General features: G+C 42.3%; 1 protein-coding gene across 2 annotated transcripts in view; it reads right to left on the reverse strand.

The window, feature by feature from the left end:
- Positions 1-4,544: 4,544 nt before the first annotated feature.
- The window catches only part of MAP6 (microtubule associated protein 6), a 34,333-nt gene continuing 16,058 nt past the window's right edge, over positions 4,545-22,819 (reverse strand). For both annotated transcript variants that reach the window (XM_075851334.1, XM_075851335.1), the window contains exons 2-3: positions 17,712-17,922; positions 4,545-6,699 (exon numbers count right to left, since the gene is read on the reverse strand). In XM_075851334.1, coding sequence (XP_075707449.1) covers positions 6,490-6,699; positions 17,712-17,922 — 421 coding nt within the window. In that variant the 3' untranslated portion in view covers positions 4,545-6,489. The remainder of the gene's footprint in view (positions 6,700-17,711; positions 17,923-22,819) is intronic.

The following is a 22,819-nucleotide window of genomic DNA, read 5'->3' on the forward strand; positions in this document are numbered from 1 at the left end:
ATCCTGTATTATACTCCAGAGCTGCACTCACTATTCTGCTGGTGGAGTCACTGTGTACATACATTACATTATTTATCCTGTACTGATCCTGAGTTACATCCTGTATTATACTACAGAGCTGCACTCACTATTCTGCTGGTGGAGTCACTGTGTACATACATTACTTATCCTGTACTGATCCTGAGTTACATCCTGTATTATATTCCAGAGCTGCTCTCACTATTCTGCTGGTGGAGTCACTGTGTACATACATTACATTACTTATCCTGTACTGATCCTGAGTTACATCCTGTATTATACTCCAGAGCTGCACTCACTATTCTGCTGGTGGAGTCACTGTGTACATACATTACATTATTTATCCTGTACTGATCCTGAGTTATATCCTGTATTATACTCCAGAGCTGCACTTACTATTCTGCTGGTGGAGTCACTGTGTACATACATTACATTATTTATCCTGTACTGATCCTGAGTTATATCCTGTATTATACTCCAGAGCTGCACTCACTATTCTGCTGGTGGAGTCACTGTGTACATACATTACTTATCCTGTACTGATCCTGAGTTACATCCTGTATTATACTCCAGAGCTGCACTCACTATTCTGCTGGTGGAGTCACTGTGTACACACATTACATTACTTATCCTGTACTGATCCTGAGTTATATCCTGTATTATACTCCAGAGCTGTACTCACTATTCTGCTGGTGGAGTCACTGTGTACATACATTACATTACTTATCCTGTAGTGATCCTGAGTTATATCCTGTATTATACTCCAGAGCTGCACTCACTATTCTGCTGGTAGAGTCACTGTGTACATACATTACATTACTTATCCTGTACTGATCCTGAGTTACATCCTGTATTATACTCCAGAGCTGTACTCACTATTCTGCTGGTGGAGTCACTGTGTACATACATACATTAATTATCCTGTATTGATCCTGAGTTATATCCTGTATTATACTTCAGAGCTGCACTCCCTATTCTACTGGTGGAGTCAGCGGCAGACTGGCTTACCGGAGGACTAGAGGATCCTCTGGTAGACCCAGTCAGTGAGCATCTTTTATCTGGAAGCGGAGCAGAGAGGCATTGTCTCCCTGCCCTGCTGCTTCCTCTTGTAGGAAGGGACGGCGTTGGGGAGGCAAACGTGGCAATAGCCCAGGTACCCCATCCTCTCAGAGCCTCCTGCCGGCTACAGCAGCCATTGCAGCTGCTATGGGGCTCACGGCATGAGGGGGCACACGCCACCTGGCACATAACATTTATGGGCCGGGCGGCACAGGCCCCCTTATGCCCTGTGGCATCGCAAGTACCGGAGGGGGCCCCAGTGCTAGTGATTGCCACATTCAATTGTATCTGCATCCTCAGGACACAGATACATTTGAATAGTATAGGCTGTAGGCCACATTAGGCCTGCAGCCTATAAGACGCTGGGACAGAGTCCCTGTGCAGGCCGGCATGATGATGTCATTGCATCACGCTGGAGCGCTCCTTCCGTCGCAGGAACGAGGCTAGGTAAGTCAATTAATTTTTTAGGGGGGCTGGCTATCTACTGGGAGGGCTGTGTGGTGATATCTAATCGAGGGGGGCTGTGTGGTGCTATCTCCTGAGGGATCTGTGTGGCGCTATCTGGATGGGCTGTTTGGCGCTATCTACTAGTAGAGCTGTATGGCGCTATACAGGGGAGGGCTGTGTGGCACTATATACAGATGGCTGTGTGAGGCACTATTATTATTGTGTGGCCTGAAGGGGGTATTATTTCAATCTGGGGCACTATAAATATTAAGGTTTTTGTAGTGGATGCGGAGGTGCTAGAAAAGTGAAAAGCCAAAGATGTTTGTGTTGCAAATTCTGCAGAGGCGATTCGTAGTTAGGAGAAGGCATCAGGGATATCTGGGCCGGATGAAGGAGAAAAGGAAAAGTGAGCGACACCAATCTGAGAAGATGTCACCGGTGAGTCACTGGATTTCACTCTATTGTAATAAAGGAGTTTTCCCATCATAGACATTTATGGCATATCCATAGGAAATACCAAAAATGTCTGATAGATGTGGGTTCCTGCTCTGGGACCAGCCCCTATATAAAGAACTGACCGCAGAATCCAGGTGAGACCAGTGGAGAGGGGGTCGCGCATGCGCGCAGCTCTTCCTATTCTTTTTTATGGTTGTTATGGAAACAACTGAGCAGCTGTTGCTTGGCTGTTTCCGTAAATCCCATTCAACAGTATGGAGAGCGATGCGCACGCACCCTCTCTCCACTGGTCTCGTTGAGCTACGCGGTTTCCGTAACTCCCATAGTAGTGAATGTAGAATGCGAGCTACGCTCTTTGTGTAACTACCATTCAGTTCGATGGGACTTACGGAAACGGCGTAGCTCAGCGATTTACTCTGTTTCCGTAATTCATGGTTTTGAAGTCACATGATTCAGCCACAACACAGAGCAGTAGAACAGGGTTTAGGGGGCACAGTTCGAGAGATAGGTGCGGATCCCAGAGGTGGGACCTGCATCTATCTGACATATAGGGCATCCTGTGGATATGTCATAAATGTCTCTAAAGGGAGAACCCCTTTAAGTTTTATCCAATGTACAGTATCGGTCACTTGCAGTACCACATGTCACCACTTGCATAAGGTAAATTCCTTAGACACAGATGAAACAGCGCCCCCTTCTAAAGTTTGGAATGCAATGTCTTTGGAATAAGGACCAGACCTGCTGGAATACATAGTGCGGCCGCCATCCCCTGTACAATAATTCTCATATTTTCATGAAGATAAACCTGTCTGGTGCCCATCACCCCCAGCTCATTGTCCTCAGCCAGCAACAACCATCACATACAGAACAATACAGCGCGACGCAATGAAGAGAATTCCCCGCTGATCTCTGCTCTCTGTGCGCTGCGGTTGCTATGCCAACCACTTCTGATAAATGGCCTCAGCGTCGTCAAGAGCAAAAATTATATCCAGCGCTCCGTAAAAATAGCAAAAGACTGTTCATGTGTTTGTTTTCATTTGGAGGTTTATACAGGACAGGACCTGGGTCCAAATCCAAGAGCAACAGCTGTATGGAGCTTAAATATTCTCCTTGTGTTTGCGCGGGTTTTCTCCAGATACTGCGGTTTATTTCTACACGCCAAAAATATATACAGGAAGGGAATGTAGATTGTGACCCCAATGAGTATAGTGAGTGATGACTTCTGTTCAGCGCAGCAGAATATGTTAGCGCTATATAAGCAACATAGATAGATGATAGATAGATAGATAGATAGATAGATAGATAGATAGATAGATAGATAGATAGATAGATAGATAGATAGATATGAGATAGATAGATAGATAGATAGATAGATAGATAGATAGATAGATAGATAGATAGATAGATAGATAGATAGATAGATATGAGATAGATAGATAGATAGATAGATAGATAGATAGATAGATAGATAGATAGATAGATAGATAGATAGATAGATAGACAGACAGACAGACAGACAGACAGACAGATAGATAGATAGATAGATAGATAGATAGATATGACATAGATAGATAGATAGATAGATAGATAGATAGATAGATAGATAGATAATGAGATAGATAGATATGACATAGATAGATAGATAGATAGATAGATAGATAGATAGATAGATAGATAGATAGATAGATAGATAGATAGATATTAGATAGATAGATAGATAGATAGATAGATAGATAGATAGACAGACAGATAGATAGATATGAGATAGATAGACAGATAGATAGATAGATAGATAGATAGATAGATAGATAGATAGATAGATAGATAGATAGATAGATAGATAGATAGATAGATAGATAGATAGATATGAGATAGATAGATGATAGATAGATAGATAGATAGATAGATAGATAGATAGATAGATAGATAGATAGATAGATAGATAGATATGAGATAGATAGATAGATAGATAGATAGATAGATAGATAGATAGATAGATAGATAGATAGATAGATAGATAGATAGATATTAGATAGATAGATAGATAGATAGATAGATAGATAGATAGATAGATAGATAGATAGATAGATATGAGATAGATAGATAGATAGATAGATAGATAGATAGATAGATAGATAGATAGATAGATAGATAGATAGATAGATAGGAGATAGATAGGTAGATAGATAGATAGATATGAGATAGATAGATGATGATAGATAGATAGGAGATAGATAGATAGATAGATAGATAGATAGATAGATAGATAGATAGATAGATAGATAGATAGATAGATAGATAGATAGATAGATAGATATATCTCAGACTGGACGTTTCGTTTCTGCTATTAGAAACATATGACTGTGTAGAACTACAAGTCTCAGCATCCTGATAGCCGGACACACCAGACAGCGAGTCTTCCAACCATTGAATGCCTGATTGGTGTAAAACTACAAGTCTGAGCAATCCACAGAGAAAGGGACATGCTGGGACTTGTAGTTCTCCATCAGCTTCACAGTCAGACACAAGGAGATGAATATTAGTGATGGAACTACAACCAATCATGAAGACTGAATTTCTCTTTTTTTATTGATTTGCAGTCATTTCTCAGCAAGCATTACATTGTACAGGTAGGAAACCATTGAAACGTGACGGATGGCGAGGAGCGAGAACAAGCTTCATACCCGCAACGACACAGCGCCAATTATTCTCTTACAGATTCTCGACAGGTCTTGAATGAACATGGCAGAAAGAGGGGGCATGTTCAATCCATGGGTACGATGCCACGTCGGGCAGGATATTGGCAAATCTCAGGGTCCCTGTGCGGAGCCCTAAATTATTCCCTCATCCTAAAACTTAGTTATGGATTCTTCCTGTGCTTTTCAGCCAAGACTTCATATCATCTGGACAGGTTGGATACTTTAATGCGATACCTACTGGTAACGGGTTTGTGCCCTCTGGAAGCTATATTGTCCAATCACACTGACTGTTTTACTTATACTTTTATGGCCTTGGACATGGCAGGGAACATCTCCATAGAGCAGATATAATGTATCCAAGGGCAATAACCATATATGTATCAGTCCATATCAAGGCTGGACAAATCCGATTATGTGGGAGTCTTAAAGTGAATGTAATTTCTGCTAAATAGTTCCCAAATTCTGCGCTGATTCATTTTATAATATGTCTTGATAGCGGTCGGACCTCTGTTTTTCTAATACAAAGCTCCAAGTCCCCTGCAGAAGCAGAGTTAAAGTATAAAATTCACACTACCTGTAGCCACCACTAGAGGGAGCTTACTGCAAACTTTGTTATAATTAAGTTCAATGTATTACAGAAAGCAGTGAGCTCCCTCTAGTGGTGGCTGTAGGGAGCTAGAATTTTATATTTTAACTCTATTGAGCTTCAGGTCGATTGATAGAAAGTTTTGGCTGAAGAACACAGAATGCATAATGACAATGTATCACATTTAGATCGTATTTAAAGCTAATAGCTCAAAATGTTCCCCGTTCCTGCCCTTTTTCCTTTATGTCTTGCTTGTTCCATACCCTAAAACTGCAAGGTTTCTTCTTCTATCTTCTTCTACTTCCTGTTATCTGAGTGGGAGGGGCCTAAAACAAGTCTGTGCAGCAGAGAGGAAGTCTATTGTATAGCAGATAGAACTTCCTGTGCACCCAGACAGGAAGATAAATGATTTTTTTCAGGCAACCTGAACAGATATAACGGCCTATCCATCAAGTAATACTTTATTATATGTTATATATTTATCCGGTGCGCCGAGGCGTTCGATTCTATGGAATAAATCTAGCGAAAATCTCGGAAATGAAAAAAAAAAAATTGATAGATTTTGACGACGGTATCAAAATATACATGAGATCTGGATGTCGATGCGATTTCTATGGTTATATTAATATTATATATGTTCTTGATTTATAGGAGGATCAGACCTATGGCCCTAAGAGCTTGCACTCTGATTCCGCACTTAATGTTTTTGTTCATGGGCCATTTTGGGGGCGCCAGTCTACTAAGCAACTATGGGATGTGATTAATGGGAATTTCCTTCCCTGTACATACGTTTTCTTGAACCCCCTTCGCCCCTCCCCCACCCCCGATATATACGAGCTTACTTGTCCACCCTTGGTCCTACCACATTGACGCTAACTATGAACTTTCAACCACTGGTCACGTTACACCACATATAAGAGTATAGGGGCATCACAGGGGGCCAGGCGATCACGTGGAGCAGTACATTCTCTTGATAGCACCGTGAACACGAATAGATTTGGATCATTCTCACATAGAAATTTTTGACCATACACAAATCAAAAAACAAAAATAAAAAACCATGGGTTCGGCGTGGCGGCAGTGAGAGGACGCGAATTCTAGGATACAATCAGAAAGCATAAGCATGTTCATAGTCACTAACATGGCGGCCTCGGAGGTAAAAATCAGACAGTAATAATAATAATAATAATAATATTAAGTGCTTTTTCATTTTTGTTTTTGAAATTACTCTTTTGCTTCGGCCAGTTTATTGTTCATCTCTTGGCTCTTCTCCTGGTCTTCGGGTTTGGCGGTGGTGGAGGACGTGGTCTCGGGGGTCTTCTTTTTGGAGGCTCGGCCAGGTGTGATCTGCTTGTCTTTGGCCTTTTTCACCGGTTTATGGCTTGGGGTGGTCGTCTTTTTTGGTTTGGAAGGCTGGACGCTGGGCTTCTCCACCTGGACGGAGACATACGCACAAAAAAAGACGGGGGGACAACACACACACACACACGAAGAGGCGGGAAGTAGAGTTTTAGAAGAATGTAAAATCAAGACTGATACATTTTGTTCTACAAAAAGATCATTTTAGATAAAGTCATTTCTATTATGTTACTTTTACATGGCGTCCGCTACAGCTTTCTATGTAGATCAACATTTCAACAGCTCTGCTTGCAGCCATTTAAAGGCTAATATCTGACTCCTGCCCACACAGCTAATGGTTTTATTACAATGTATCATTGGGATAATACACAGTACTCTAATAAAACAAGTAAAGCTGCAGTGTAAAGCATGGGACAGAGCAGCAGCCTGAGCTTCTGACTGGACAGAAGTTGGATTTCAGACTACCTCTGACTCCAATAGGCAATGTAGCTAAGCTGAAGTCACTGATCATAGTATTGTCGTAATAGAGCAGAGCTGCAGTGTAAAACATGAGGGAGAAATAGAGAAGCAGCCTGAACCTCTAAAGAGACAGGATTTGGATTAAAGACAGTGGCGTAACTACCGCGGTAGCAGCCGTGGCGGCCGCTACGGGGCAGGCGGCTTGAGGGGGCTCATACTGCCAGCCGACACGCCCCCCCCCCATATGCGCGGTGGCGCCACTAGCAGCCGTTATGGCTGCTACAGCGGTAGCGACACTACTACGGGGCCCGCGCCACCGAGCCCCTAACATGTATGGGCCGGGCGACACAGTCCCTCTCATGCCCGGGGGCGTCGCTAGCACCGGAGGAGGCCCTAGGTGCTAGCGACAGTCACCCCCTCTTGCAGTAATTGCACCTGTGTCTATAGCACGCTGGTACAAATATATGTATCAGCGCTGGATAGCCAGGCACGTTCTGTGCCCGACCATTCAGCGCCTTACAATGACGCTGATTAGCAGGGCAAAAGGACTTGCCTCGCCAAACAGCGCCTTTCAACGACGCACCGCTTGCGTCGTTAAGCTCCAGCTCAGAAGGGTGCATGGGGACACTATCTACAGGGGGCACGGTGTGTGTATGGGACACAGTGTATGGTACTATTATAATCAGGGACACAGTGTATGGCGCTATTATAGTTAGAGGTGCAGTGTATGGCACTTTATTATATTTAGAGGTGTGGAGAATTTGAACTTCGTTTATAGGTGCAGAAATGTTTTAAAAGTGAGAAGTGAAGACATCTGAGCGGAAAACTGCAGAAATGGGTCATGGCCGGTAGAAATCCATCATATCTGTCTGGACCGGAGGGAGAAGAAAAGAACTAGAATCTGAGATGTCACCGGTGAGTCACTTAATGTAAATGTTTATTCTGCCTCTAATCAGCACTGTAGTCACTGTATGATCTGCAGCGAGATGATGGGTGTTATGATTTTTTTTTTGTGAAACAGCATCTCCCAGCATATCCTCACCATTGTTTGGGCCATGCTGGGAGCTGTAGTTTTACGCCGTACACACCTATACGGCAGGGGTTGCACTAAATTGAGCTGTATTTGTTCTGGTGATGTATATATGTACTGATCTTGGTTCTGGGGATGTATATATGTACTGAGCTATGTTCTGGTACTGTATATATGTACTGATCTTGGTTCTGATGCTGTATTTATGTACCAAGCTTTGTTCTGGTGCTGCATATATGTACTGAGCTTGGTTATGTTGCTGTATTTATGTATGGAGCTTTGTTCTTGTTCTGTATTTATGTATTGAGCTTGGTTGTGGTACTGTATATATGTCAGAGCTTGGTGCTGTAGTTATATAGGATATATTTATAATAACAAAATTGCGGGGCAGATGGAATTGTTCTCAATTAGTTGTATATTTCCTGGGAATCTGTCTGGTAGTTTTAACCCCTTGAACCGCCACCATGCGGTAATACATGACCTGACAATATTTCCAAATATATGGTCTTTTCAGATGCAGCAAAATCTTTAAAATACACTTTTAAACTGGCGCACACTATATGCTAATTACTCATTAGAGGGTCATGGGTCGGTGCTGCTGTCCTGAAGAGACACATAGTGCTTCCTCCAAAACCACCTTTCCATGTTTGATTGACATCCCCCTGGCTGATACAACTTTCTCGGATACACCATTGCCTTATGGCACTATATACAAGGGTGGGCAGTGTGGCACTATACACAAGGGGGAGCTGTGTGGCACTTTACACAAGGGGGGCTGTGTGGCACTATACACAAGGGCGAGCTGTGTGGCATTATATACAAGGGAGAGCCGCTGATTATAGATGTGCTCTAATGAAGTAGAGCTGCAGTGTACAGCATAGAGGACAGAGCAGCAGCCTGAGTTTCTGATGTGGCAGGAGGTTAATTTTCAGACTACCTTGGACTCCAATAGGTAAAGCAGTTCAGCTGGAGTCACTAATTATAGATGTGCTCTAACGGACAACAGCTGCAGTGTACAGCATAAGGGTGGACTGAGTATCAGCCGGAGCTTATGATAAAACAGGAGGTGGATTTCAGACTACCTAACACTCCAATATACAATGTAGCAAAGCTGTCGTCACTGATCGTAGATGTGCCCTAATGGAGGAGAACTGCAGTGTACAGCATAGTGGTCGACTAAGCAGCAGCCAGAGCCTCTGATGAGACTGGAGGTGGGTTTCAGACTACCTAAGACTCTAATAGACAATGCGTCCAGCTCCTGTGCAGCTCTCGTCCAGCTCCTGTGCAGCTCTCGTCCAGCTCCTGTGCAGCTCTCGTCCAGCTCTCGTCCAGCTCCTGTGCAGCTCTCGTCCAGCTCCTGTGCAGCTCTCGTCCAGCTCCTGTGCAGCTCTCGTCCAGCTCCTGTGCAGCTCTCGTCCAGCTCCTGTGCAGCTCTCGTCCAGCTCCTGTGCAGCTCTCTTCCAGCTCCTGTGCAGCTCTCGTCCAGCTCCTGTGCAGCTCTCGTCCAGCTCCTGTGCAGCTCTCGTCCAGCTCCTGTGCAGCTCTCGTCCAGCTCCTGTGCAGCTCTCGTCCAGCTCCTGTGCAGCTCTCCACAGGACTATTATATCACTGTGATAAACACTGTGCGGTAACAATGTGAAACTGGAGCACACACCCTGCCAAGACTAATACCACGAGCCAACAACAGGATACAGGTGTGAGGCAGCTCATGACTAATAATGGCGGTGACCGGCCCGGCACATTCAGCTCAGTCTATAGAACCTCCATATGCAGCACGGAGACGCGAACACGCCAGTGATGTTACTTGGTCGCGCTCCCACGTTAAATTAAAATCATACTCGCCAAGTCCCGGAAAAAACTGAGACCTCCCGGACTCCCAGAAGTACAGGCACAAGTCCCGGGTGTCCCGACTCCTCTCTAAAATATACTTACCTCTGCCCGTTTCTGCAGTACTCTTTATTCCCGATGTCAGGACTTTGTCTGCCGCAGCACCCGGGAATGAAGAGGACCACAGGAAGGGGAGAGGTGAATATCTCCATGTCTGGTCTGGAGTCTGTATTTATTTAAGGGGTCCGGGGTCTATATTTAGAGAGTCTGATCTAATGCCTATATTTAACTAGGGAGTCTGGGGTCTGTATTTATTTAGTGGGTCTGGGTTCTCTTTAGGGGGTCTGTCTCAGATCTATGTTTATTCAGGGTCTGGGGTCTGTTTTAAGGGTATCTGCCCTGTTTTTGATTAAGGGGTTTGGTCTGGGGTCTTTACTTGTTTAGGTAGTTTGGCTTAGGTCAGTATTAATTTTAGGGTGTAACGAAGGGGGTCACTACTTCTGATTCTAATGTTGTACAGTGGAGCTGTGTCCTATATTAATGGAAGGGGCATAAGCTTAAAAACTTTGCACGGCGTGCCGCTTCAAACAAACTTTTTCGGAATCTCGATTATCAATGGATGACAAGTATGTTTTGAATGCGAAAATGGGAAAAGCGGCAGGAGTTTGAGCAGTCTGTAATCTGAGCAACTGTATAAGGGCCAGTTCACACTGAGTTTTTTTATGCGCTTTTTGACGCGGAAACCACGTCGGAAAACGCGCCAAGAAATGATTTCAATGGGAGGCCGAGGTTTTTTTTCCCGCGGGAAAACCGTCTCGCGGCAAAAGGAAGTGACATGCCCTATCTTCGGGCGTTTACGTCTCTGACCTCCCATTGACATCAATGGGAGGCAGAGAAAGCGTATTTTGTGGGTTTTTATTGCCCACGGTGCTCAGCGGCCGTGGGCGAAAAACGCAGCGACAAGCGCGGAAAACGACGTGCAGGCAGATCAAAATCTGCATCAAAACTCCAGACGGAATTTTGAGGGAGAATTTTATTTCACTATTCTGCTGGTGGAGTCACTGTGTACATACATTACATTATTTATCCTGTACTGATCCTGAGTTATATCCTGTATTATACTCCAGAGCTGCACTCACTATTCTGCTGGTGGAGTCACTGTGTACATACATTACATTACTTATCCTGTACTGATCCTGAGTTACATCCTGTATTATACTCCAGAGCTGCACTCACTATTCTGCTGGTGGAGTCACTGTGTACATACATTACTTATCCTGTACTGATCCTGAGTTATATCCTGTATTATACTCCAGAGCTGCACTCACTATTCTGCTGGTGGAGTCACTGTGTACATACATTACATTACTTATCCTGTACTGATCCTGAGTTATATCCTGTATTATACTCCAGAGCTGCACTCACTATTCTGCTGGTGGAATCACTGTGTACATACATTACATTACTTATCCTGTACTGATCCTGAGTTATATCCTGTATTATATTCCAGAGCTGCACTCACTATTCTGCTGGTGGAGTCACTGTGTACATACATTACATTACTTATCCTGTACTGATCCTGAGTTACATCCTGTATTATACTCCAGAGCTGCACTCACTATTCAGCTGGTGGAGTCACTGTGTACATACATTACATTACTTATCCTGTACTGATCCTGAGTTACATCCTGTATTATACTCCAGAGCTGCACTCACTATTCTGCTGGTGGAATCACTGTGTACATACATTACATTACTTATCCTATACTGATCCTGAGTTACAACCTGTATTATACTCCAGAGCTGCACTCACTATTCTGCTGGTTGTTATTGGAAATAGTCATGTGTAACACCGACACTCTGTGCTTATTGACGTATTAACTGTCCCAGCAAGCACAGCTGCCAGGTTACCTTTGGTATATGTTGAATGATTCCTGGATCTCCACATTGCCATGCACTGACTATAGGGCGGGCGCGCTCACTTTCTTCATCTTATAGGGCCAGCGTGCGCAACCAAATCCTTCCCCAGCTTATCCCTGTCAATCACCAGGTATAAGAGTCCGCTTCACTGGACACACCCGGCCTGAGCAATACTGGAACAACCTAGAGTTATCCAGCAAAGTTTCCGCTAGGCACCTGATCTTGTCTGCTATTGCTACCAGTTATCAGCCTGTCTCCAGTTGTCCATTACCAGTCTGTATCCTGTCTGCTATTGTTATCAGCTACCACCCTGCATTTAATAATCCGCTACCTGCCTGTATCCAGTTACCTGCTGTCCATCAGTGTCCAGCTACCTGCCTGTTATCTGCTGCCAGCCGCTACTCTCGCTGGTGGAGTCGCACAGTGGGTCCTCCACCCGCTGGTGGTTACATCATGTATATTCAGTGACTCAACTTTTTACGTACATTAATGTTTAAAGGTGCGGTACACTTTTTGTGTAGTGTAATATTGTTAAATTCGCTCTCGGTAACCAGAACCTTCATGTAGCTTCGTTATTTTCTACAGGGGCCCCGACTCCCCGACAACTGAAATTATTTTGCGGCTCTTAGATATAAGTCGCTGTGTCTGAGTATTGAATAGCTGCTATTTATTTTCTTACTTTCAGCTACTTCTTAATTTTGCCCCCTTAGGGAACCGCCCCCTTAGGGAACCCAGCTGCTTTGTCCTTCCTCCATGCTTTACACTGCTGCTTTGCTTGTTCAGATTGGCTGCTGTGTATGAGAATAAATTCAGCAGGAATCGGATAATTTCCATTACAGTAAGTACAGAATGATTATAAACTCAAGCACCAGTAAGAAAAAGACGATAATCAAATATTTACCCCCGAATTACACACCTTGATGGACTTCTCCTGCAGCATCAATCTAAAGTGAATGGATGGTTCTAGGATATAACTCTGATAGCTGACACATCAGTAGAGTCTGCTTACCCAATGGCTCCCATATTAACCCTTTTGCTCCCTGTAATACTGTAAATGGGCAGCTGCAGACTGTCATGACATGATATGCAACAATGTCTGCTACTACACCTTAGGGGTTGTCTAGTTCAGAAAACCCTATTAGTAATTCGGGGTTAATAGAGGGAGTCGTCTGTTCAGGATCCTCATCCCTGGGGGAGATTGTAGAGTGGTTACAAAGAGCGCCCCTCTCTCTCTCTGGAGGACCCGTCCTGTCCTGCGTTACACAGACAACTCATTGATATGAATGGACACTGTGTAATACTTCATTTCCCCTGCGGGAGTGCTGCAGGGAAATTGAACACTTACTGCAGGTGTAATATTCCTTTAAGAATCAAAAGATCTGGTTATTATTGGGTTAAAAATATATGGGATATTACATAATGATTGTTTCTCGGGCTGCACAGACAAGGTCATTGTATATGTTGAGCAGTGAGAAGGTCGTGCGCTGCGGTGATGCTCTGCGGCTTCTTCCTATCATGTGACATTACAGTAATAATAGTGGCGCGGCCGCTCCCACTGACAAGCCGCACTTAGCCAGATTACATTTAATTACATCTTACTGCAGACTTTACTCATAATTTTTCCTTTGTTTGTATTGCATGGCATAATGATGATATACAGATGTAGCAGAGCTGAATTTATTATCTAAAGGAACACTCCGGACAAACCATATACACCGTTTTATGCCTAGTGCACGACCTGAGGGGGGGGGCGGAGCATGACACAGGGATTATTTTTTTTTTTTAAGATATGACCCTGCCCCCTCCGACCATGGACTAGGCGTTGTAATACAGTGTACATTGCTTATTTAGTGCAACAAGTTAAGATAATGCACTACGTTTACCTGCAGTCCTATGTAAAATCCCTGATAACACATTGGGATATCACCGTCAGTTGTACAAAATGACAAACTCAGTGCTACTACGTTGATAAACTCAGCGCTACTACATTGATAAACTCCGCATTGGTGTATTCGTAAACTCAGCACTCCAACATCTGCTAAACTCAGCTTTGCTACATCTGACAAACTCGGCACTGCTATACCTGATAAAGGTGGCCCAGTTACATCTAATAAACTCAGCTCTGCTACATCTTACAAACAAAAAAAAACAGCCGTGTTACATCAGACATACCCAGCACTACTACAACTAATAAAGGTAGTTCTGTTACATCTGACAAACTCTTTTTTTTCTGTACATGATTGTCAATTGTTAATACAGTGAGATATAAAAGATTGAATAGTATTTTTGGATGTAACATAAAATTTTTATTGATGTATTTGCGCCAATTTTGGAGCCAAACGCCATATTTAAGAAGCCCCTGCACCGCTTTTTCCGCCATGTCCGAATGTTTCAGAAATATCTGCTGAGGATATGAACTACAAGTACAATGATGCCCTAATTTCACAATCCCTGTGTAGTCTGATCCTGCAGTCACGTGTTACTCCATCACCTCTGCCTCCACATGACTGCAAGATCAGACTACATAGGATTTGTTTGTAGTCTGTAACCACGGAGACACACAGGTCTGCAAAGGAACTGTATACACAAAACGGGAAGAGATTTTTAATCCAGATTATTTGTAGAGTTGCTACATTTTAATTTTAGATTTATTGGAGCAATAACACACATGGTTGCAAAAGTCTTCACACCTTTTTGGGTAGTTGGAGATTCCATAACTTAAATTGGGCAAAGACATCAGGTAATCCTCGGCAAAAATAAATAAATCTGACCCTATCCGCTGACTATTATTTAGGTTTTTACGAATTCTAGCCGGATCTCATGAATCTTAGCCATGCCTCTTGACTTCTAGTCCCATATCATGAATATTAGTCAGACCGATCTCGTGAATATGTTGGTATTATATGAGCACTGTATGGTGGTATTATAGGAGCACTGTATGATGGTATTATTTGAGCACTGTATGGTGGTATTATATGAGCACAGTATGGTGGTATTATATGAGCTCTGTATGGTGGTATTATATGAGCACTGTATGGTGGTATTATATGAGCACTGTATGGTGGTATTATATGAGCACTGTATGGTGGTATTATTTGAGCTCTGTATGATGGTATTATTTGAGCACTGTATGGTGGTATTATATGAGCACAGTATGGTGGTATTATATGAGCACTGTATGGTGGTATTATATGAGCACTGTATGGTGGTATTATATGAGCACTGTATGTTGGTATTATTTGAGCTCTGTATGATGGTATTATTTGAGCACTGTATGGTGGTATTATATGAGCACAGTATGGTGGTATTATATGAGCACTGTATGGTGGTATTATATGAGCTCTGTATGGTGGTATTATATGAGCACTGTATGGTGGTATTATATGAGCACTGTATGGTGGTATTATATGAGCACTGTATGGTGGTATTATATGAGCACTGTATGGTGGTATTATATGAGCACTGTATGGTGGTATTATATGAGCACTGTATGGCTGTATTATATGAGCACTGTATGTCAGTATTATATGAGCACTGTATGGCTGTATTATATGAGCACTGTATGGTGGTATTATATGAGCACTGTATGGTGGTATTATTTGAGCACTGTATGGTGGTATTATTTGAGCACTGTATGTTGGTATTATTTGTGCACTGTATGGCGATATTATTTGAGCAGTGTATGGCGGTATTATAGGAGCACTGTATGATGGTATTATTTTAGCACTGTATGTTGGTATTATTTGAGCACTGTATGTCAGTATTATATGAGCACTGTATGGTGGTATTATTTGAGCACTGTATGGTGGTATTATTTGTGCACTGTATGGTGATATTATTTGAGCACTGAATGGTGATATTATTTGAGCACTGTATGGTGGTATTATTTGAGCACTGTATGGTGATATTATTTGAGCACTGTATGGTGGTATTATTTGAGCACTGTATGTTGGTATTATATGAGCACTGTATGGTGGTATTATTTGTGCACTGTATGTTGGTATTATTTGAGCACTGTATGGTGGTATTATTTTAGCACTGTATGCTGGTATTATTTGTGCACTGTATGGTGGTATTATTTGAGCACTGTATGGTGGTATTATTTGAGCACTGTATGGTGGTATTATTTGAGCACTGTATGGTGGTATTATTTGAGCACTGTATGGTGGTATTATTTGAGCACTGTATGGTGGTATTATTTGAGCACTGTATGGTGGTATTATTTGAGCACTGTATGGTGGTATTATTTGAGCACTGTATGGTGGTATTATTTGTGCACTGTATGTTGGTATTATTTGAGCACTGTATGGTGGTATTATTTGTGCACTGTATGGTGGTATTATTTGTGCACTGTATGGTGGTATTATTTGTGCACTGTATGGTGGTATTATTTGTGCACTGTATGGTGGTATTATTTGTGCACTGTATGTTGGTATTTGAGCACTGTATGGTGGTATTTGTGCACTGTATGGTGGTATTTGAGCACTGTATGGTGGTATTTGTGCACTGTATGGTGGTATTATTTGAACACTGTATGGCGGTATTATTTGAGCACTATATGGTGGTATTATTTGTGCACTGTATGGTGGTATTATTTGTGCACTGTATTGTGGTTTTGTTTGATCATAGTATGGTGGTATTATTTGTACACTATATGGGGGTATTATTTGAGCACTGTATGGTGGTATTATTTGAGCACTGTATGGTGGTATTATTTGAGCACTGTATGTTGATATTATTTGAGCAGTGTATGGTGGTATTATTTGTGCACTGTATGTTGGTATTATTTGAGCACTGTATGTTGGTATTATTTGAGCACTGTATGTTGGTATTATTTGAGCACTGTATGTTGGTATTATTTGAGCACTGTATGGTGGTATTTGAGCACTGTATGTTGGTATTATTTGAGCACTGTATGTTGGTATTATTTGTGCACTGTATGGTGGTATTTGAGCACTGTATGGTGATATTATTTGAGCACTGTATGGCAGTATTGAGCACTGTATGTTGGTATTATTTGAGCACTGTATGGTGGTATTATTTGAGCACTGTATGGTGGTATTATTTGAGCACTGAATGTTGGTATTATTTGTGCACTGTATGGTGGTATTTGAGCACTGTATGGTGATATTATTTGAGCACTGTATGGCAGTATTGAGCACTGTATGGCGGTATTTTAGCACTGTATGGTGGTATTATTTGAGCTCTGTATGGTGGTATTATTTGAGCACTGTATGGCGGTATTACTTGAGCTCTGTATGGTGGTATTATTTGAGCACTGTATGGTGGTATTATTTGAGCACTGTATGGGGGTATTATTTGTGTACTGCATGGTGGTATTATTTGAGCACTGTATGTTGGTATTATTTGAGCACTGTATGGTGGTATTTACACTGCATTGTGTATGATTTTTGCACTGTATGGTGGTGGCAGCAGCACGGTATAGCATTGTTATTTAGGCCACTGTATGGAAGTGTTTTTTTGGCCAACATATGGCACTAATGTTTGGCCACCGTACTATATGGCACTTATATGGCACTGTATGGCAGTACACCATATGGGATATGGGAAAGGGCACCCTCGGAAGGTACTTTACAAGGTACAATCCAACTTAAGGCCGATTCGGTCGTATTATTATGTAATCTCGATAGGACAGGATGTCTGCCTGCCTGGTATATACTTCCCAGAATTCAATAAATCTGCCCTTGCATTAACCAGTCTGGTGCTGGTTACAATGGTGGCTCCTCACCTCCTGCCTTGTAGTAATTAACCATCAGAGATCTGACTGTAGGGTGATGGACAGACAATAAATAAAGAAAACATAAGGATATCAGGCGATGACGTCTCGCACCTTGGATTCTTTATGGGGTTCACTATAGAGACTGCGTATCCTCCTACGCTCCGTCAGTTTGTTGTCACCGGCTGACGGTTGGTTGCATTCTCCCTTGAACGTGGAATTGTAGCTCGTTTCATGCACCACTTTCTCCTCCGGAGGTCTGTACTGAGGTCTGGCCTTTATTGGTTTCACTGGTTTCACATCAGTCCAAGGTCTGAACTCATTCCTGGAAGCAGAAGACAAAAAAACATTCATATTATTATATGGAGGAAATGGGCAAAAGTGAGCGCAGCTGTTTATGGATCTCAGAGGTGTCATGTCTGATGTCTTATGTGCAATGCTACTCATGTATAAAAGACAAGTATGGCAAGTCCTCCTCCACCAAGCAGTTAAATATTGTATTCAACCCATTATATCATATATCCGTTACCGGGAAAGCTTGGTTGAAAAATAAATATGGCCTCCAATGCTGCACCCACATGTGTTGTCACCAGGACCAGATTGAGGGAAGGAAAATGGAATAATTTTTCAAAGACCTTAAAGGGGTTGTCCAGGATTATTGATACATGGCTGCAGTCTTTCAAAAACAGCGCCACTCCTGTCCACAGGTTGTGTGTGGTATTGCAGCTCAGCCCGAGTCACTTCCTTGTAGCTCCAATACCAAACAGAACCCATGGACAGGTGTGGCGCTGTTTCTGGAAGATAGCAGCCATGCTTTTCTAATCCTGGACAAAAGGGGTTGTGCACTTTATGTAATTGATTATTGTTAGAATGGTCCCTCAATGATAAGTTGATCACATGGTGTTTCGGTGCTGGGACCCACCACGATCAACTGTAACCTGCAGAGGGTCTTGGCAGAAAGTGTTCAATTGCTCTGCAGCATCACCACAGGTGGAATTAAGCATTACACAGTTCTCATTTAACAATGCGCTGTCCATGTAATGCATAGCAGTGCCGGGTCCTCCAGAGTGAGAGACGCTCTTTGCAGCCGTTTTCTGCTATGGCTAATAGATGACAGATCTGGAAAGGGGACCGCCCCTCTATTAAAGTGTTTTTTTTTAATGCAGATCAGCGGATCCTTGCGAGTCTGGCTTCTCTACCCCTATGTAAAGCATGGAGGTGCTGGGTCCACCATAGGGGTTTTGCCTTTGTACCCCGTTTGCCGTCTTTACATTGGATTACTGCCCAGAGATTAATTTTGTGAATGCCTTGGAACGTTAGTAACCCCTGTTTAATGATATTATAAAACCTTTGTGGGAGTGCACATCCATCACATCGCGCTCCTTCACTAGAATAGATACTTATGTTCTCACAGAAAGGAAGCTTTGGGATTAATAATTTATAAAGTGCTAATCTTGACATTTATCCTTCCTTAAGATTAGCGCTGTGGGCAAGCTTTGAACCGATTACATAGTAATTCCATGAATAATTCTGCACTTCTTTTGCAAGGTTTTTGATATTCAGTTGAAATTTCCCCTTTTCATTTCATTTTCCTTATTCTTATTATTATGAGTACTTAATTTCAGCTGTTGGTCACCTTAAAGTGAGTGTTCACCTTTAAACCTTTTGTCGTTTTTATGTCCAACATTCTGTGCTGACTAATTTCCTACTATATCTTTATATCGGTCAGCGCTCCGTTTTTGTGACACAGAGCTCCAAATCCGCAGCATAGTCATAGAGCTACATGATAAAATTTTCTCTGCCTGCAGTCACCACTAGAGGGAGCTGAGGAGCTAACTGAATACTGTTCATACATTGAACAGTATCAGGTAAATGATAGTAAATGTGGCAGACTGTGGGTGGCATCGCCCCCTTTGATAACTACACCCATTTTTAAAGGTGGCTGGGGTGGCGTAAAAGCATCAAAAGTCAAAATGGTGTTCAAGGGTGGACATTCATTTTAAGAATAATATTCTATGAGTTGTCTCTCATCTTAGGCCAGTGGGTCATCTGGAGATTTCCTTTCGGGAATCCTTCCTCATTTGCTGATCATGGCTCTTGACTGATTTCCCTGAAGGTACCCTCTTAGGAAAATAAGATATACAAGTCCATCCATAGACATGGCCCCTATGGATTGGCCTTTCCATTTGGATATATCTGGAGTAGGGTTGGCATGATGTGCTAGAAGGGTTGGTCAAGTAGAAAAAATACAAACCGGATCATAAAAGCCATGACTGACAAAAAAGTTTGTCATTCTACGGCTTGAAGAGCAGTTGTAGATTCCAAATTATGGGCATCTCCAACCTTCCGGAAGGGGTATGGGGACTTTACTCAATGCCGTGGGATTTGCAGGGAGGCGTCCAAGTTCACAGACCTCCATCTATGTGGTGGAATCCCCTTACAACAATGCAAAAAAGTAGATCAATGAATAGATTTAGTCATTGCCAATTGGAAGGTGTCCATACATTACCCATTTCCCAATGAACCGATAACCAGTGAACACCGGGAATGGATAAAACCCTATAGACCAATCTAGGAGACAATATGACTCTTGGCTTGTCCAAAAGAAATTTTAAAGACATGAATAATATACCACTCAAAAAATGTGTTTGGCTGCCAGAACCATAGGGTGCAGTTCTGCTTTGAACCCATCTAAATGATGTTGAACTTTGAGTAATATTTTTGGAACTTGATGAGTAGACCGTACCACTAAAAAAGTGCTCAACTCATCAAGCCGCCGAATTCGGCCGATCCACTGATCTATCGAGGTAATAGGTGGTACAATGGGTGATTCCATTCACCAAATTTAACAATATTTAATACAACAGGATCACAAACCTAGCAAAATTTTCCTCTAATTTTGGGCGGATGGTAGATCGATTTGTTGTTCTGCATTTTCTCTACTATCTTCTACAAAGGGGGATATGTGGTCTCTTACACTTTCTTGCCTATTGGTCACCTGAATCCAAATTCTATCTGCGTGAAGCCGTTACTCATCGATCTTGACCTAAAAATAACATTGTGTAGACTTCTCAATTACATCAATGACCTCAAATCCCGGAGAAAGAATCAACTTTAACTAATGGGTTGAGTGACCTTAAATTTCATGAGACGTAAGGCGACGAGACTTAATGAAATCTTAATAAAATTTGACATTGACTGGGCATCGAAGACTTGACTATAATGGCTGTCGGAAGCTATCCCTTGACTTTTGATATTTGATAGTCAAGAAATAATTTTCATGTCTTCATGGTAATTGTGTATTAGTATGGTATTGGTAATGACCTGGTCAAGATTTTTTGGGATCATTCCGAGAAGGTTCACTCATCTCTCGAAATTCACAAACTATTATGGAACTGGCTCAATGGTTACATACTCAAGCATATGTAAACCATTCGAGATGAGGATGACGGTCATGATGTTGACTCCAGGTTGAATACCAACCACAATATAGACCTCATCTTGGTCCAGATGACGGTCATGATGTTGACTCCAGGTTGAATACCAACCACACTATAGACCTCATCTTGGTCAAGCGGTTTCTCTATATGCCAGATGGAAAATTATACAAAGGGAAGCCTATGCAGAGCAGTACATATAATGATAGGACCTGGAATATGCAGAACCTTGGTTGCTCAGTATGTTAGCCTTTGAGCTCTTGGACCCTAAAGGGGTCTGAAAAATGTTTTTTAAAAGCGGAAGGAACTAGAGATAAAAAAAAAAAGTTACGAAAACACCTCCAAGAAACTACTGTCCCACGTTGCTGGTCCCCCTCACTTCCGAGGTCTTTGTGATGCTTCATATGTGTGACGACAACACATCACGTGACCACTTCTTCCCAATTAAGTCCAACTCCATCAAAGGCTATTATGAAAAGTAGCTCTTGTCACCTATGGGTTAACTTGAATTTTCTGAGCCCCAATGCCAAATCTGAGTCCCTAACTATAGTCCATCATTTATAGTACTGGTATTTTCATATGGAGGAGAGAGACCTTTGGGCCCTATTAGGCTCCAGAGCCTCGGTACTTAACAAAACATCTGCACCCCCTATAGTTACATTCCTGATGGTCTTAAAGGGGTTTTCCAGCTATTAGGATAGGCCATCAATGTATGTGTATACATGGTGGTCCAACCAAAAAGAATCCCCACCGACCGATCAGCAGTGTCAAAACCTGGGGAACCTCATAAAATGTTTTTTTCTTTTCGGAATTCTGTTCAGCCATTTTTTTTTTTTAGTTATAATAGTTTCTTCTTTCTCTGTTTTCCAAAACTTAAAAAATGGAAACCAAGACACCTCATCTAGGGGTTGTCACCTACTTTACCTAGATGGTTCTTCCTGTTGTCACTTTTGGAAAATGTATCCCAAACTAAGAAACGGCTGAAGACAATTGAGGTATTAGAACAACACGATGGCTTATATTTCATGTATTTTTATTGGTGAGTCTTTGATTCAAGGTCGAAATCGCCTTAAAGAGTAAGTTATCTCCAAAGTCCCCCTACTGTACACCCCTGAGTATAGGAACGCTCTATCAATAGTGTCTAAAGGGGCTTCAGATGTGACTATCTCAAATGTGACCAAAAACTGAGATTATAGGAGACATTTTTAGGCTCTGCCAAGGTCAAATCTGCTCCATTTTGTATATTCTCAAAATCCCTTGAACTTTTTACACCTAATCCGATACCAGTTTCTGGAGACCCCTGCCCGCCAGGGTAATGGTGCTCTTCTATCCACTCATCAACATGCAACAGTGGGCACTAAATCAATCTAAGAAGATGGCGTTGACAAGGGGCCCACTGTGACTCTGGTGCCCCAGGGCCCACATTAACCTAGGGTGGGATCTAGTTTATTGATTTTCAGCAACTATACAGAAATACACAGAATATTATCTTATTATCTTATAGTGCCTGATACATAGGCCGGTATAAGGGATGTTTCCACCATCGATGTTTATGGTTACATTTTTGTAACTTCCACCTATCAGGAGAATGTAGATCCCTTGACCCCGGTTGTGCCAACTAAAAGAGCCGGCGGCAGTCGAGAAAGGAAAAAGCCTGTGCTAGAGTCTCTCCATTGTAGTCTATGGGAGTTATGGAAATAGATGTCAATGTCAAAACCCCTTTAGGCTCAATGCACACAATGCGTATTGCGTATAGTCAATGAGATTCCAGGGAATCTCATGTAC

The sequence above is a fragment of the Rhinoderma darwinii genome, chromosome 2 (genome assembly GCF_050947455.1).
Source record: "Rhinoderma darwinii isolate aRhiDar2 chromosome 2, aRhiDar2.hap1, whole genome shotgun sequence".
Classification (NCBI taxonomy): Eukaryota; Metazoa; Chordata; class Amphibia; order Anura; family Rhinodermatidae; genus Rhinoderma; species Rhinoderma darwinii.